Genomic DNA, 15051 nt, shown 5'->3' on the forward strand with positions numbered 1-15051 from the left:
TTGTCAAACATGTTCTTTTCAATGTACATGACATCATGATTGTGTCGTATCAGATGTGTCGACTAATACTCGAGCTCCCAAAAGTTGTTTTTCTTTGTCCATTTATGCTCTCTACAGTAGTCGTCTTGGAGTGACAACAACACTTCAACTATAGGACTAAACTCTTCAACCCAATCGCGGATTTGTTCTTCCATCAATCTTGGATATCCAACCTTCCTTTCAACTCGGTTCTTAGTGAATGATTTCTTATTCCTACGGTACAGATGGTCCGAGGGGAGGAACTATTTGTGGCAGTCAAAGTAGCACGCGTTTCTACCGTTCTGCAGATAGAATGCACGTGTTTCTTTTGTACAAATTGGACACCCCATAACACCAGCGGTACTCCATCCAGACGTCATCCCATAAGCAGGAAGGTCTTTTATGGTCCACATCAACACGGGCGCATCGTGAATGCTCGTTCTTTGCATTGCCGTGCGTCAGTACACCCACATGCCATAAATTCTACAACCCCTCGATTCGCGGCTCCAGATAAACATCAATGAGATATTTTGGATTGGAAAGGGTCAGGGATCACCATCATCGGGAACATATACTCAGGACTCATGTACATTCCCAATGGGAGATTGTACGGTGTAAGTATAACAAACCAACATGAATACGTATGACCATACTGCCCATACGGCACGAACCCATCTATGCACAAACCCAGTCTAACATTACGAGACTCTGCTGCAAAATTGGGATATGTCCGATCAAAATACCTCCATTCCTTTGCATCGAAAGATAGCACATGGATCCCTCCTTCTTATGATGGTTGGCATGCCACGTCATTTGTTGGGCAGTAGCTTTTGAAGCATACAACCTCTGCAAGCAAGGGGTAAGCGGCAGGTACCTAAGAATGGCATATGGGATCTTCTTGCAATTAGAATTTCGTTCCCTGGCCGGCTTGTACCTAGCTCCTCCACAAAACTTGAAGTAGTCTATATCAATGTCGTCTTTCCGGTACAACATGGAACCATTCTTACAGGCATCAATCTTCTCAACAGGTAAACCCACGACTATAGTAATCCGGAGGCAAGGTGTGGTCGCGGGGCAATATATGATCAGATCACTGGGATATTCGATCATATATTTGCTCAAAAGTATGGCCCTCGGCCTTGATATTCACCAACTCAACAACAGATGTCAATTAAGATTGGGTGCAACTGTTTCACAATGGCTGCTCGGCAGCATGAACTACATCGTGAAATCAATCTGCTAGTTCAGACACATAATTAGAGGGCCCCCACCATAATATGAACTAGGCCCGACATCAGTAGGACAGGGACCCCGTACCATCATCAAGCGCACCATTCTGATTATAATTTGAAGACAAAAAAGCTAGCCCGATGACATCGAAAATCATCCTCTGTGCTCAATCCATCTACCTCGCATCACCTAATTGCGTACTGGTATCCTCCTTTGGAGCAGTGGGAGTTTGCTCCTCTTGAAAAGGGAGCTCAGTGAGGGCCTCAAAGTACTCTTGTACACTCTTCTCGCCATGTGAAGTCCAATTATAGTACTCCGGCATAAAACTTTTCATATACAAGTTAAAATTTACCTCGTCTAGGTTTTTAAAAACTTCACATTTGAACTTCCGACAAGGACACTCAATATTCTCACCGTCTATATATGCATGTTGAGACTTGGACCATTATATAAATGCAATAACACCATCCTCAAACTACGGAGTAAGACCCGCCCTCCTTGGCAGGTTCTTCACATACATCCATCACCTCAACTGTCTTAATATTATGAGTCCTAGACACACACATATATATTATTATAATATTATATTTAATTGATAAAAGTACAATAAATATAATCAATTGACAAATAAAGAGTTAAAGTTGTTACATGATCAAAACAACTTCAAATATCAACCAAACTCGAAAGAGATTGACGAACGAGAGTATAAGTATATTAGAGCAATAGTGAGAGATCAAGAAAATTCGAGAGATATTGAGAAAATAGAGAGAATAAAAGAAGAATGGGAGAAGATAGTGAGATTAAATGGAAAGAGAGAAACATATATATGAGGCAATTTAGAACAATCTTTGGAATGGGTACTAGAATACATAAATATCGATTAAAAAATAGCCGGTAATATACAATCTGCAACGGTCTTAGGACCACACGTAGGAACGGTTTTGTATCCGTTAAATTGTAACCGTTGTACTTTATTTGGAACAGGCTTAGTAATACAATATTATTAATACAACAAAAAATCATTCCAACGTGTAACTCATTTAGTCACGGTCATAGTAACACATCAACTTTAGTAAAATTCATACTTAGGAACGATTTTTGGCATATTACACTAGCTGCATACTTAAACCGTTTCAAATTGTACCTTATTTCGAAATACATTTACTAACTCTCATTTTTTTTTTACATTAATTGTCTTACATATAGGAATGGTTAACTCAAGACCGTCCCTGATTCTAATTTTTATCGTTACAAGTTTGGACTGGCCTTAGGAACTGAAATTGTTACTGATATTTTAGAACACCATGAGGAATGGTTTGGCCGTGCAAAAATAATACCACATAAAAAATGATGATCATGACGTTATCGACTATCTTTCATTCCTCATGAGTGCCAATACCCATTCCAATGTGGAACGGTCTATCATACTGTGCCAAATCCCCCTTTTTTGGTAGTGTTAAAGTGTTTGTAAATGAGTTGTAATTATTTACCATTGCACGTTAGGACCGATTTTAAGAACACTACTTATAACACTTTATTCGGAACACCTGTAGTAACGGTTTAGCCGTGCCAAGAAAAAAATGAGTCTTACGACGCTATCAACCAATTTTCATTTCTAAAGAGTGTCAATTACCGTTCCAATGCGGAACGCAATTAGGAACGGTCATCCAATTCGTGCCAATTTCCACCTTTTTATTATTGTGGAAAAAATCTCATGCTAAAGAAAAAGTACCAAAAACCCAATACATATCTGAAATAGTAATTAACAGATTCTAATCCATCGATCTCATGATTTAAGGAAACCATGAGTAACTTGACAGGATCTATCAATGACACATCTAAGGAACCCTCATCTCTAAATGCACACACACGCTTATATATATTCATATTATATATATGTATATGTATATAAATACAAGAAAAACTAAATACAGAAATCATATACTTACTTACGTACTCATATAAACCAGTATACGTACCTTTGCAATTCATTTGTGCAATTCAGAAACTAAACCCCTAGAACTTGAAGAAATATACTTTGATGATTTTATTTTAATGAATTTCAATTCTAGGAGGTTCAATTACTTCTCCCATATACATTAATACTGCACGAATTATTGTGATCATTGTTCAAGTGCTCGTCGGAGATCCTCGAAGCTCCAATCTCTTCTCATGCCGCTACTCCTGACCAGCCTGGGCGTGGCAGGCGCCGACTCGTAGGAGGCAGTCTGGCTCGTGCTATGGACACGGTGGAGGGCCGGAGACATCTTCCTCAACTTGTTAGTGCCGAGATTGGATCGGCTTCTCATCTTCCTAAAATTGGGTTGCGGCGGTTTCGGCTTTGGTGCCAAGTTGCCTGACCAGCTTCTCTCTGCCTTACGTAAATATATCTTGAAATAGTGCCTCATGTCGTCCTGCACATCGGCCGATCGACCTCTCTTCAGGTCTTCTTCCGAATCTATCTTCCGCAGGCAATTGATCAGGCTCATGCTTAATATGGTGTATGGACAATGACAATGCTGTACGTACAGATTAATGAGTACTTGATGATTTTGAGGGAAGGAATTCACATGTTAATTCGGAGGTGTGCTAGAGGGAGGGAGAGAGAGAAAAGAGATGTGTTTAATGAAGTGAAAACTAGAGATTACTACTTTTCATGGATTCTCCCTCTCAATTATGTGAGAAGAAGAGACACAATAATCAAGGGTGTGATAGAATCTTTTTCGGACAGGGATGGTTGACTTTGTCGCCCTTAACCGTAGCTTTGAAATATATGCAAACCCGATAACAAAGCTCTACCACTATGATCAAGCGTGCAGATCTTTGCTTTGTCTGATTCACAACTCATCACTTGATAAAACTTTAAGGGGATGTTTTTGTATTGAAATTTTGGGTGAATAATCATTTATTTATGAATTGCGAGAATATAATATATAGAACACGGCAACTTAGCCATTTCTTAATCCTTCAAATATTGACATAACCTTTTTTTTTTTTAATTTTTGAACAATTTTGAGAAAAGATTGAGAATGGATGTCCCAGTATACAATTACTTAAAAGTTCAACAAGAAACAATAACCAAGGTGATAATCATTGACTCTGTCCCTCAAGGGCGTAGCCAAGCTCTATCAAGTTCTAGAGGCCGACAAGGCTTGATTTTGGGCACATCAACTTATCTTGTCCAATCAAGCACTTAAATATGGATGATGCCACAACACAATCAGATTTTATGACACAATACAACATTAAAGGATTTTCAAGAAAAATCAGAAGATCAATAGGTCGGACTAACCATACAAAATAAAGTTTAACACTTTGATACTTAAAGCAGTAACAATTTTACGAGAAAAGCGTAAAGGGAACATAAATTAAAGTAAGAATAATGATAAAAATAATAATAATATAATGTATATATTCGTGTGAAATGCAAAATATAGGCTCAAAACATCCTAAAAATTAAGAGAGAAATAAGAGAATAAGTGAGTTTGAGAGTGAGGGTTGATGTGCACAAATGACTGCACAATGCTTCTATTTATAGGCATGTATACAGCAGAATACGGGGTTGTTGTGCAGAGTCATACGCCATTTGAAAGCCCTTGACCGGCTATTATCCAGAAAAAACCATTTGTGATTTGGACTTGATTTGACTAAGATATGTCAGGTGGACTGAATCTTGTCATACTCACTTGAAAATCCAAGAATTTGTTAGTCGTGGATTTCCATCTCATTTGCCATTGATTTACTCGGAGCCATCTGAAAATATTTTAGAATGACGTGTCCTAATGTGTTAGCAAGTTATATGAGGTGTCCGTCCAGATATATGATGACATGTCCAGTTGGAATGGGCTTGTTTTTTGGGCCTCTTTGGTTCAGTAAAATAAGAGGTAAGCGCGTGGGCGTTTCCTCCTTGTTCAGGGGCCAGTTGGGCTTGTATCCAACTAGGTTGACCTGCTTTGCTCGTGGACCTAGTCTGAGAGTTGTAGGGGTCATCATCACTCCTCACCACTCCAGAGTGCAAATCGTAGAGTTAGACTGCTGGAGTAGATAGGATATCCTGCAAAAAATAAGAGAAGATACAGAATAAAAGGAGAAAGATTTTTCCTACTCGTTCTATCAATAGGGTTAATCCCACAAGTTAGCAAGCTAGATTCCCCCCTTTCCGTAGGTTTACGTAGGATTGCCTTTTTGAATTTCAAATTATTTTTGAAAAAAGGGGGTCATAAATACTAATATTTGCAAGCGATAAGGAAGGAGAAGAGTCCTGCCCTTTTGATTGTTGGGAGAAAACTAGATGGCCATCAAGTCCTCAGTTAATGGGATTGTTTATGACAAGACATATATGACATCTTCCTTCCTAACAACTTCACACTTTCCTTGCTTCAAGGTAAATTCCTAGTTCTTCTCTTTTTTCGTCTAAAGTAGGGTCTTTCTCTCGCAGGCCTTGAGCTCTCTTCCGTGAATATCTTGTTGTGCCTCATCCTTCCCAAGTAAGTTCATTTTCTCTCCTTTCTTCTTAGTTAATTATGTTTGAGGGAGGTATAGATGAGCGATCCATAGAGGATTCTTTTTATCTATGTAGCTGCTTTATTTGGATAAATGAGGAGCATCCTGACACTTCTCGCTCTGGTCCCTTGGGGGCAAGGCTGAGGAGGAAGTGAGTAGTAAAAAACGGATGTCTAGAGAGGAATCAAAGAGAAGGAAGATAGATGATAGGGTAGTTGCCTCCAGTACGTATCGTTAAGTATCTTCTGGTCTAGTTTGAAGGATTAGGTCTAGGTTTGGGATACCTTATGAATTTATTATTCAAGTCCCCACTTCTATTGAGCATTTGCTAGCTTTTACGTGGCCAAGCTAGAAGTTGGGCTGCGATTTCCTATTCCTCCTTTCTTCACAGAGCTGTCTACCTTTTTTCAAGGTACCCTGAGTCAACTGGTGCCCAAATCTTTTAGTATAATAGCTGGATTTTATAGTTTGGTTAGAAATTTAGGAGAGAACCACTCAGCTGCTCAATTTCATTCTTTCTTCATGCTGAAGAAAGCAAGTCCGGGCTTGTTTTATTTCACCTCTAGGGGATATGCTCAATTTCTTTAATCTAATACCACCATCAAAGAGTGCAAACGCCACTATCTCTTCATATCATCTTTTACTCCCTGGCATTTTCCTACTATTTGGGTTTTTGCTGGCCCTGAACTCCCCAGATATTCAGTTCATAATCACCCTGCACCTTTCAAACTCCTCCTAGATCGCTTAAATGCCTTCGAATATGACCGTCACCAGTCACCGAGCCTTTCATTTTTGTTATGGACTGAGTCCTAAAGGGGTCATCTTGGAGACTGCTACTGATATAGTTTCTTGTGTATTTTGATTTTGTTCCTACAAGTTTTTTAATTTAGATGTGAGTAATTGTGTTAATATAGTTGTGCTTTCTGGAGTCAACATATTCAACCAGCAACTGCATGACAAAGCCGCCTTGAGCAAAGGAAAGATTTCTGAGATTGGTTCCTTTGCCAAGGTCCATCTGCGAAGAGTCCCCCTTCTACTTCAGCCAGCTTAGCCTCTACAAGGGATCCAAAAGGAAAGCATCAGATGAAACCTGTCTCTACACCTGCTAAGCGGACTAAGGAATCAGTAGGTCCTCTGGTGTAATTTGATATTTTTAAATGTGGTGTAAATATAATTAACACTAAAAAAAACTCCATATCAAGCTAAGCTTAAGACAAGCAAGGGAAGTTTGCAGGAGACCCTAATGTAAGGGACACACACTCTCACTATGAAGAGACTTTTGGAGGCCAGGGGTTTCAAATTTACCATAATTCTCCAACCACAATTTGTTTTTATTATAATTAGAAAAAACTGACCACAACTATGAAATCAACCAAAAAAAGGACAATGTGTTAATTCATTACACCACTTTTCTAAAATCTTTAGGTAAATGATAATTTTTAACTTTTTTATTTAAACTATTTTTCGTCATTAAGTAAATGAGATTTACGCTTTGCCATCTCAGTGCAGTTTCCACTAGAAAGTGATCGTATATATGTTTGTCACATTCTATTTTTAAAGGAAAAAAACATTGATTTCAAATTCACCTCCTAGTATTCATGTGCCTTTGAGTCAAATCAAAATATATCATTATTGAGATTTTTCTCAATTATTATCAAACTTGAAAATTTGTGTTTGAATTTCATTTGATTACTATTTGAATGGAATTCAACAAGCTTTTAATTAATCAAATTTAAGTAATTTCATATTTTTAAGTATATATATTTTATAATTTTTATACAGATAAATTACATTGTGCTATTCGAACTATATCTGTTTTTACACTTTGCAATCGAAATTTTTTTTTATGTCAACATACCATATTTACTTTGCAAATTTTGCACTTTGTCATATATAATCCCACAAGTTTAGCAAGCTAGATTCCAACCTTTCCGTAGTTATGCGTGCGATTTCAGCACGGGTCCAAAGTTCTTGGATCTCGATATCGAATTTGGGCTAATTGAGTGAAAGCTCTTGAGAAAGAGAACTTGCAAAACAAAACATTAGCACTTCGATGCTTAAGTTAGTTTCGGATTTAAGAATAGATGAATAAAAAATAAATTATGACGAGAAATTATGATAAAAGTGAGAATATCATATGTAAGAGCACGAAATTAGAGGAGTAGAGTATCAGCAAGAGGGGTTCTCGAGTGTAGAAGGGAACTGTCTGTTGAGGGGTACCCCCTATTTATAGAGGATGAGTCCCTCTGTAACAGGAGTTTCAGTGAGGGGGATGCCCAGCGAGGAAAGTGGGATTTTGGGGTGAAGAGGGTCTCCTTCTTGTGCAAATTCCTACCTGGTGGGGAGTCCTCTTAGGCTGAAGAGTCCAACCCCTTGAGGACACCTTCCTCCCTTCGGGCTGACCTTAGAAAGATGCAACAACCTTCGTACTGGCCTCTTTCTTAAGTTTGCAAGTTTCATCCCTAGACGGATTTCGGGGTGGGAGGCTCCTCCTTGGGCCGAGCCCAACGAACCTCCCTCTTGGGCCGATCGTGAGGAAATATGCCTCCTTCCTTTTCCAATTTATTTTCTAAGAGCAACCGGCAAGGTCGCCCGCCTATCGACTTTCTAAGAGGCACGCTCCAAGCCACCCGCCTGCCTACTTTCTAGGGTGCACCTGCCAAGGCCACGTACCTATCTACTTTCTAGGGGGTACCTGCCAAGGCCGCTTATCGAGTGTTTTTTACGTCTCTCATGATTTGGCAGGATGTCACGGGCCTCTCGTTTCTTTCTTCTTTTTGGATCGTTTTGGCCTCTTTGGACCAACTTATTTTTATGCACATCAATAACCCTCCCCCCCCCCCCCCAACACTCTAATAAGTGGAGATTTCGACACTTATTAAAGTAGAAATCTTCAGAGATGGGGTCCAAAGAATAAACTTTTCTTTTCGCCTTTTTTTTAACTCCTTTAAAGAATATAATTAACATAAGCATGCATTGAATAAGAAGAACTTACTTCGTGCTTATATAGAGCAGGACTTTTTAGGAGGGTACCCATGGAAGAGGGCTTAACAGGTGCCTTTTGTGCCTACTTCGATATAGAGTTTTATTTTTTTACAAGAGAATGTTAAATAACAAAAACAGGTATATATTAGGAATAGATCTTGCATGGAGCGAAGTTATTGTGCCTCCTCGGAGGAGAGCTTGTTTAAAAGAGGGTACCCTTCTTGGAGCAAGACTTAGGAACCTCACTAGAGGAAAAATAAAGTGTCCGCTGGAAACAGGGCTTAGATGCCTCCGCGGAGGAGGGCTTAGGTGTCTGCATGGGACAGAGCTTATGGGTTATCCAAAAAAGGACCTAAGTGCCTGCCGAAGAAGGGTTGGGGTGCTTGTGTCGAAGACAAGACTTTTGTGCTTCTAGAAGACAAGACTTTTTATGATAGGGATGTCTTTCTCGTGAAATCTCTACAAGCAAACATATGTCAACATATTGAAAGGTATAAAATAAATCTCCAAAATTATTAAAATAAAAAGTATTCCTTGAGGGAAGCAGGTATGCCCCTTGGTACAGGGTTTTTTTTAGGGGGAAGTCTGCCATGGGGCAAGGTTTATTCTTAGAAGGATGCCCGCCTGCTCTTCTAGGGGGCATCCTGAACACTAAAAACTGAATTAGTGAAAATCATGACTAAATAACAATGGTGATGGAGCACTGAAATTGGGCCTTGAACAGAGGTAGTAATCAGTCGTAGGAGGTCCTCTAGTGTTAGGGGACCATCCTTTCAGGGGAGTCCTCCAAGGAGGTGTGGACTCCTTCCATTGATCTCACATCTTAGATCTATGTTTTCCACAGACGGCGTCAATTGATGTGAGCAATTTTAGCATGGGTTCAAAGTTCTTGGATCTCGATATTAGATTTGGGCTAATTAAATGAAAGCTCTTGAGAAAGAGAACTTGCAAAATAAAATATCAGCACTCTGATGCTTAAATTAGTTCTGAATTTAATCATAGATGAATATAAAAATGAATTCTGACAAGAAATTATTATAAAAGTGAGAATTCCGTATGTGAGCACGAAATTAGAGGAGCGGAGTATCAGCATGAGAGGTTCTCGAGTGTGGAAGGAGGGGTTCTCGAGTGTGGAAGGGGACAGTATGTTAAGGGGTACCCCCTCTATTTATAGAGGTGGACTCCCTCTATAATAAGAGTTTAGGTGAGGGAGATCCGCATGCTCAACAAGGAAGGCGGGACTCAGGAGGGATAAAGTTGCACCTTATTCGTTCCTTAAGCAGCAAGTCTTCGGATGAACGGGTACTCCTTCGTGCAGACTCCTACCTAGTGGAGAGTCATCTTAGGATGAAAAGTCCAACCCCTTGAGGGGACCTCCTCCCTTCAGGCTGACCTTGGAAAGATGCAGCAGGTCTTCGTACTGGGCCTCCTTCTTAAGCTTGCAAGTTTCATCCTTAGACGGATTCTAGGGTGCGGGGCTCCTCCTTGGGCTGAGCCCAGCGAGCCTCCCTCTTGGGCCGATCTTGAGGAAACATGCCTCCTTTCATTGCCAATCTGTTTTTTCGGAGCACCCGCCAAGGTCGCCCTCTTATCTACTTCTAGAGGGTACCCGCCAAAGCCGCTCGCCTGTCTATTTTCTAGGGACCACCCGCCTGTCTAGTTTCTAGGGGGCACCTGCCAAGGCCGCATATCGAGTGTTTTTGGGGCCTCTCATGATTTGAACCTCTCATGACTTAGGCCTCCTAGGATGTCACGGGCCTCTCGTTTCTTTCTTATTTTTAGATCATTTAGGCCCCTTTGACCAACCTATTTTTATGCATATCACGTAGGTTTACGTAAGGTTAACTTTTTGAATTTTAAATTATTTCTACAAAAAGGGAGTCCTGCCCTTTTGAGAATTAGGGGGCTTTGTGATTGTTGGGAGAAAACCAGATGGCCATCGAGTCCTCAGTTAATGGGACTGTTTATGACAAGACATATACGGCATCTTCCTTCCTAACAGCTTCACACTTTTTTCAAGGTAAATTACTAGTTCTTCTCTTTTTTCTTTTTTTCATCTGAAGTAGGGTCTTTTGGACCCTTCCGCCCATTTTCCCGTAAGCCTTGAGCTCTCTTCCGTGAATATCTTGTCGTGCCTCACCTTCCTAAGTAAGTTCGTATTCTCTCCTTTCTTCTTGGTTAATCATGTTTGAGGGAGGTGTAGACGAGCGAGCCATAGAGATCTAGCTGCTTTATTTGGAGAATATGAGGAGCATCCTGACACTTCTCGCTCTGGTCTCCAAAGGGGCAAGGGTGAGGAGGAAGTGAGCAGTAAAAAATTGATGTCTAGAATCAAAGAGAAGGAAGATGGATGATAGAGTAGTTGCCTCCAGTACGGAGTCGTTAAGGGTCTTCCGATCTTGTCTGAAGGAGGACATAAGTGAGATTAGGTCTAGGTTTGGGATACCTGATGAATTTCTTATTCAAGTCCCCACTTCTATTGAGTATTTGCTAGTTTTTACAAGGACCAGCTAGAAGCTGGGCTGGGATTTCGTATTCCTCCTTTCTTCATAGAGGTGTTTTAGTATAATAGCTGGATTTTATGTTTTGGTTAGAAATTTAGAAGAGACCCCCTCAGCTGCTCAATTTCATTCTTTCTTCAGGCTAAAGAAAGCAAGTCCAGGCTTGTTTTATTTCACCTCTAGGGAGAATGCTCAATTTCTTCAATCTGATACTACCATCAAAGAGTGCAAACGCCACTATCTCTTCATATCTTCTTTTACTCCCTGGCATTTTCCTACAACTTGGGTTTCTGCTGGCTCTGAACTCCCTAGATATTCAGTTTATAATTGCCCTGCACCTTTCAAACTCCTCCTAGATCGCTTAAATTCCTTCGAATATGACCCTCACTAGTCATCGAGCCCTTCTTTTTTGTTATGGACTGAGTCCTAAATGGGTCGTCTTGGAGACTGCTACTGATATAGTTTCCTGTGTTTTTTTATTTTGTTCCTACAAGTTTTTTAATTTAGATGTGAGTAATTGTGCTAATATAGTTGTTCTTTATGCAGTCAACATATTCAACCAGCAACTGCATGACAAAGCCGCCTTGAGCAAGGGAAAGATTTCTGAGATTGGTTCCTCTGCCAAGATCCATCTGTGAAGAGTCCCCCTTCTACTTCAACCAGCTTGGCTACGAGGGATCCAAAAGGAAAGCATCAGACGAAACCTATCTCTACACCTGCCAAGCGGGCTAAGAATCAATGGGTCCTCTAATGTAATTTGATATTTTTAAATGTAGGTTAAATATAATTAACACTAGAAAAAACTCCATATTAAGCAAAGCTTAAGACAAGCAAGGGAAGTTTGCGGGAGACCCTAATGTAAGGGACACACTCTCACTAGAGAGAGACTTTTGGAGGCCAGGGGTTTTAAATTTACCATAATTCTCCAACCTCAATTTGTTTTTATTATAATTAGAAAAAACTGACCACAACTATGAAATCAAACAAAAAAAAGGACAACGTGTTAATTCAAGTGAATGAGGCTTTATCATTACACCACTTTTCTAAAAATCTTTAGGTAAATTATAATTTTTAACTTTTTTATTTAAACTATGTTTCGTCATTGTTTGCCACTCAAAGTAAATGAGATTTACACTTTGCCATCTCAGTGCACTTTCCACTAGAAAGTGATCATATATATGTTTGTCACATTCTATTTTTAAAGGGAAAAAACATTGATTTCAACCGCATAAATTCACCTCCTAGTATTCATGTGCCTTTGAGTCAAATCAAAATATATCATTATTGAGATTTTTATGAATTATTATCAAATTTGAAAAATTGTGTTTGAATTTCGTTTGATTACTATTTCAATGGAATTCAACAAGTTTTTATTGAATCAAATTTAAGTAATTTAATATTTTTAAATATATATATTTTATAATTTTTATACAGATAAATTACATTGTGCCATTCGAACTATGTCTGTTTTTACACTTTGCAATCGAATTTTTTTTATGTCAACTTACCATATTCACTTTGCAAATTTGCACTTTTTCATATATAATCCTTTTTTTTTTTTTTTGGTTAATTTGTCTGTTGGAAAAACATCGCATGTTGTGTATATGTGAAAAATTTTGCATCACATAACCCTTAAATATCACATGTGCACTGCTTCATTGATTGAAAACTTGATTGAAAAGTAATTATAAATGGTAAAGTGATGGTAAGTTGATACAGAAAAAGAGATTTAACGCAATGTACCTCTATGTGATATTGCAAATAAGCAAACTACCCCTACTAGAAATAATAGCAATTTATCCCTTATATTTTCCAAAATGAAGCAATTTACCTACTTAGATAGGGACGTAACTTGCTTTGTTTTAAAAAATACAAAGGGGTAAATTGTAGCATTTTCAAAAACTGAGGGAGGTAAAGTGCTATTTTTTTTTTATAGGGAGCATTTTTCTCATTTGCAATATGACAAAAAGATTGCTGCATTTTTCCCCAATAAAAAATTTAAATATCAAAATATAAAAATAGTTATAATTTAGATAGCAACATATAATTAATCGTTTTTATATTAATTGAATCTCGGCTCGATCGAAGCCTAAACCCTTTTTAAATAAAAAAAAAATTATTCAAATCTAGTTTAAAAATTCAGATTCAAACGAACTTTCATCAATCATCGTTTTTGCTGGAGAAACCAAAACATAAACAAAATGAGGGGAAGAGTTGAAAATCGGTAATACCAACACATAAAAACATCAACATCAAAAGCTCATCATATTATAAATTAAACCATACATTCAACCTAATTAATCACTTATGAGCAGCTGATCGAAACAATGTACCTACCAAACATTTTGATTGTTTGGCCTTTTTTCTTTTAGTTATACGTCACGTCATTAACTAGGTGCTCAATATTAAAGTTTGCGTACAATTAAAACAAGTCATCAATTATTTTATATATATATAAATAAAAGAAATGAAGATATGATTCGATTCCCATTCACCAATAAAATAAAATAATTCAACATGCAAAAAACGATGCCATAATATTAATTAATAAGTAATTAGGGTATCTCCAGCTGTGATCAACCTAATCCACATTCATTATTCCTTGGATTAATGTGCCCACTTGTCAATTATACTAATATAGTTTTAATTATTAAATACATGGTTATTCAAGGGTTTTTTGCACAATGTCATCATGCTTTGTATTCGGCTTAATTATTTTTTTATTATTAAAATATATATTTAAATTAATTCGTTTAATATTAATAATGCAAGTTGCGGATGTAATCCGCAACTTTCACATTTTTTTGTTTTTTCTTAAAAAAATAAAACGAAGTCGGAAAGCAGGGATTCGCGACTCCAATTATTGGGAGTCCATGAGTCCCATTAATTGGAAAAGGGAGTCGTGGACTCCCTTTTAATTTTTTTTAAATTTTAATAATTATTTTATATGATAATTGATTATTAATTAATCAATTATAATTGTTAAATGTGATAGTCTGTCCCACAAGTGCATCGATGCCGTCGGCGTCGAGGCCTTTTTATTTGCTCACCCACATTATGTTCATTATCATCATTATTGACATTAAACGATAAGCACTAAAACTACAAAATTGAAGCGATTTGTAATGGGCATATACACGGCATCTGTAACAGTTTTGTAACAGATGAGGTATGCTGACGTCAGTGAGGGGTAATAAAAATGTATTTATTTTGTAACAATAAGAACCGCTACATAAGCCGTTACAAGTTTTCGATATTCCTAAAACCATTACAATTTATTAATCGTTACTAATTTATTATGGTCATTGTAATGGCTACTTTTTTTTATAACGTTTTCTAGTGAAATAAGGATGCGTTACAATGGCAGTGGGAAAAACCGCAAAAAATTATACAAGAAGACAGTGTTACAAAATCGTAACATTAGAGACGATTTTTTTGTAATAATTGTTACAAAGTCCATTGTAAAATAACAACTTCATTTTCTTACGGCTAGTCTTCGACGACTATATTAAGAGTTCCAAAGCCCGTTATAAAAACTGCTACAAAAAAAACTTATATATATGTGCAAGTTATTTTCATTTCATTTCTTACTAACCACACATACTCTCATTACTCTGATTTTCATGCATATACACTTGATTAGCTTGTAGATTATTACTCAAATTTTGGACTGTCAACAAGTTCTGATCATCTCATGAGTTGGTTGACCAGGTAATAACGACTAATTTAATATTTTATTGTGTCTAATTAAATTAATTTTAGTTTATTTATTTTAGTTTTATAATTTTTTATTGATCTTATATCATGTTAATTA

The 15051-nt window shown here is 37.7% G+C and overlaps 1 protein-coding gene and 1 long non-coding RNA gene across 2 annotated transcripts; one reads left to right on the forward strand and one right to left on the reverse strand.

The window, feature by feature from the left end:
- Window positions 1–3271: 3271 nt before the first annotated feature.
- On the reverse strand, window positions 3272–3821 carry LOC105165159 (uncharacterized). The gene has a single exon (XM_011084064.3). The coding sequence runs from the start codon at window positions 3735–3737 to the stop codon at window positions 3372–3374; it is 366 nt and encodes a 121-aa protein (XP_011082366.3). The 5' UTR covers window positions 3738–3821; the 3' UTR covers window positions 3272–3371.
- Window positions 3822–10800: 6979 nt separating this feature from the next.
- On the forward strand, window positions 10801–12056 carry LOC148787640 (uncharacterized). Its single transcript, XR_016066198.1, has 2 exons — window positions 10801–10884; window positions 11784–12056. It is a non-coding gene; the product is annotated as an uncharacterized LOC148787640 (long non-coding RNA).
- Window positions 12057–15051: the final 2995 nt, after the last annotated feature.

Source organism: Sesamum indicum, linkage group LG6 (genome assembly GCF_026168435.1).
Source record: "Sesamum indicum cultivar Baizhima isolate 11 linkage group LG6, ASM2616843v1, whole genome shotgun sequence".
Classification (NCBI taxonomy): domain Eukaryota; kingdom Viridiplantae; phylum Streptophyta; class Magnoliopsida; order Lamiales; family Pedaliaceae; genus Sesamum; species Sesamum indicum.

Excerpts from the sequence above, each read along its gene's own strand:
- LOC105165159 (XM_011084064.3), bottom strand. The coding sequence starts at position 3,737 with ATGAGCCTGATCAATTGCCTGCGGAAGATAGATTCGGAAGAAGACCTG.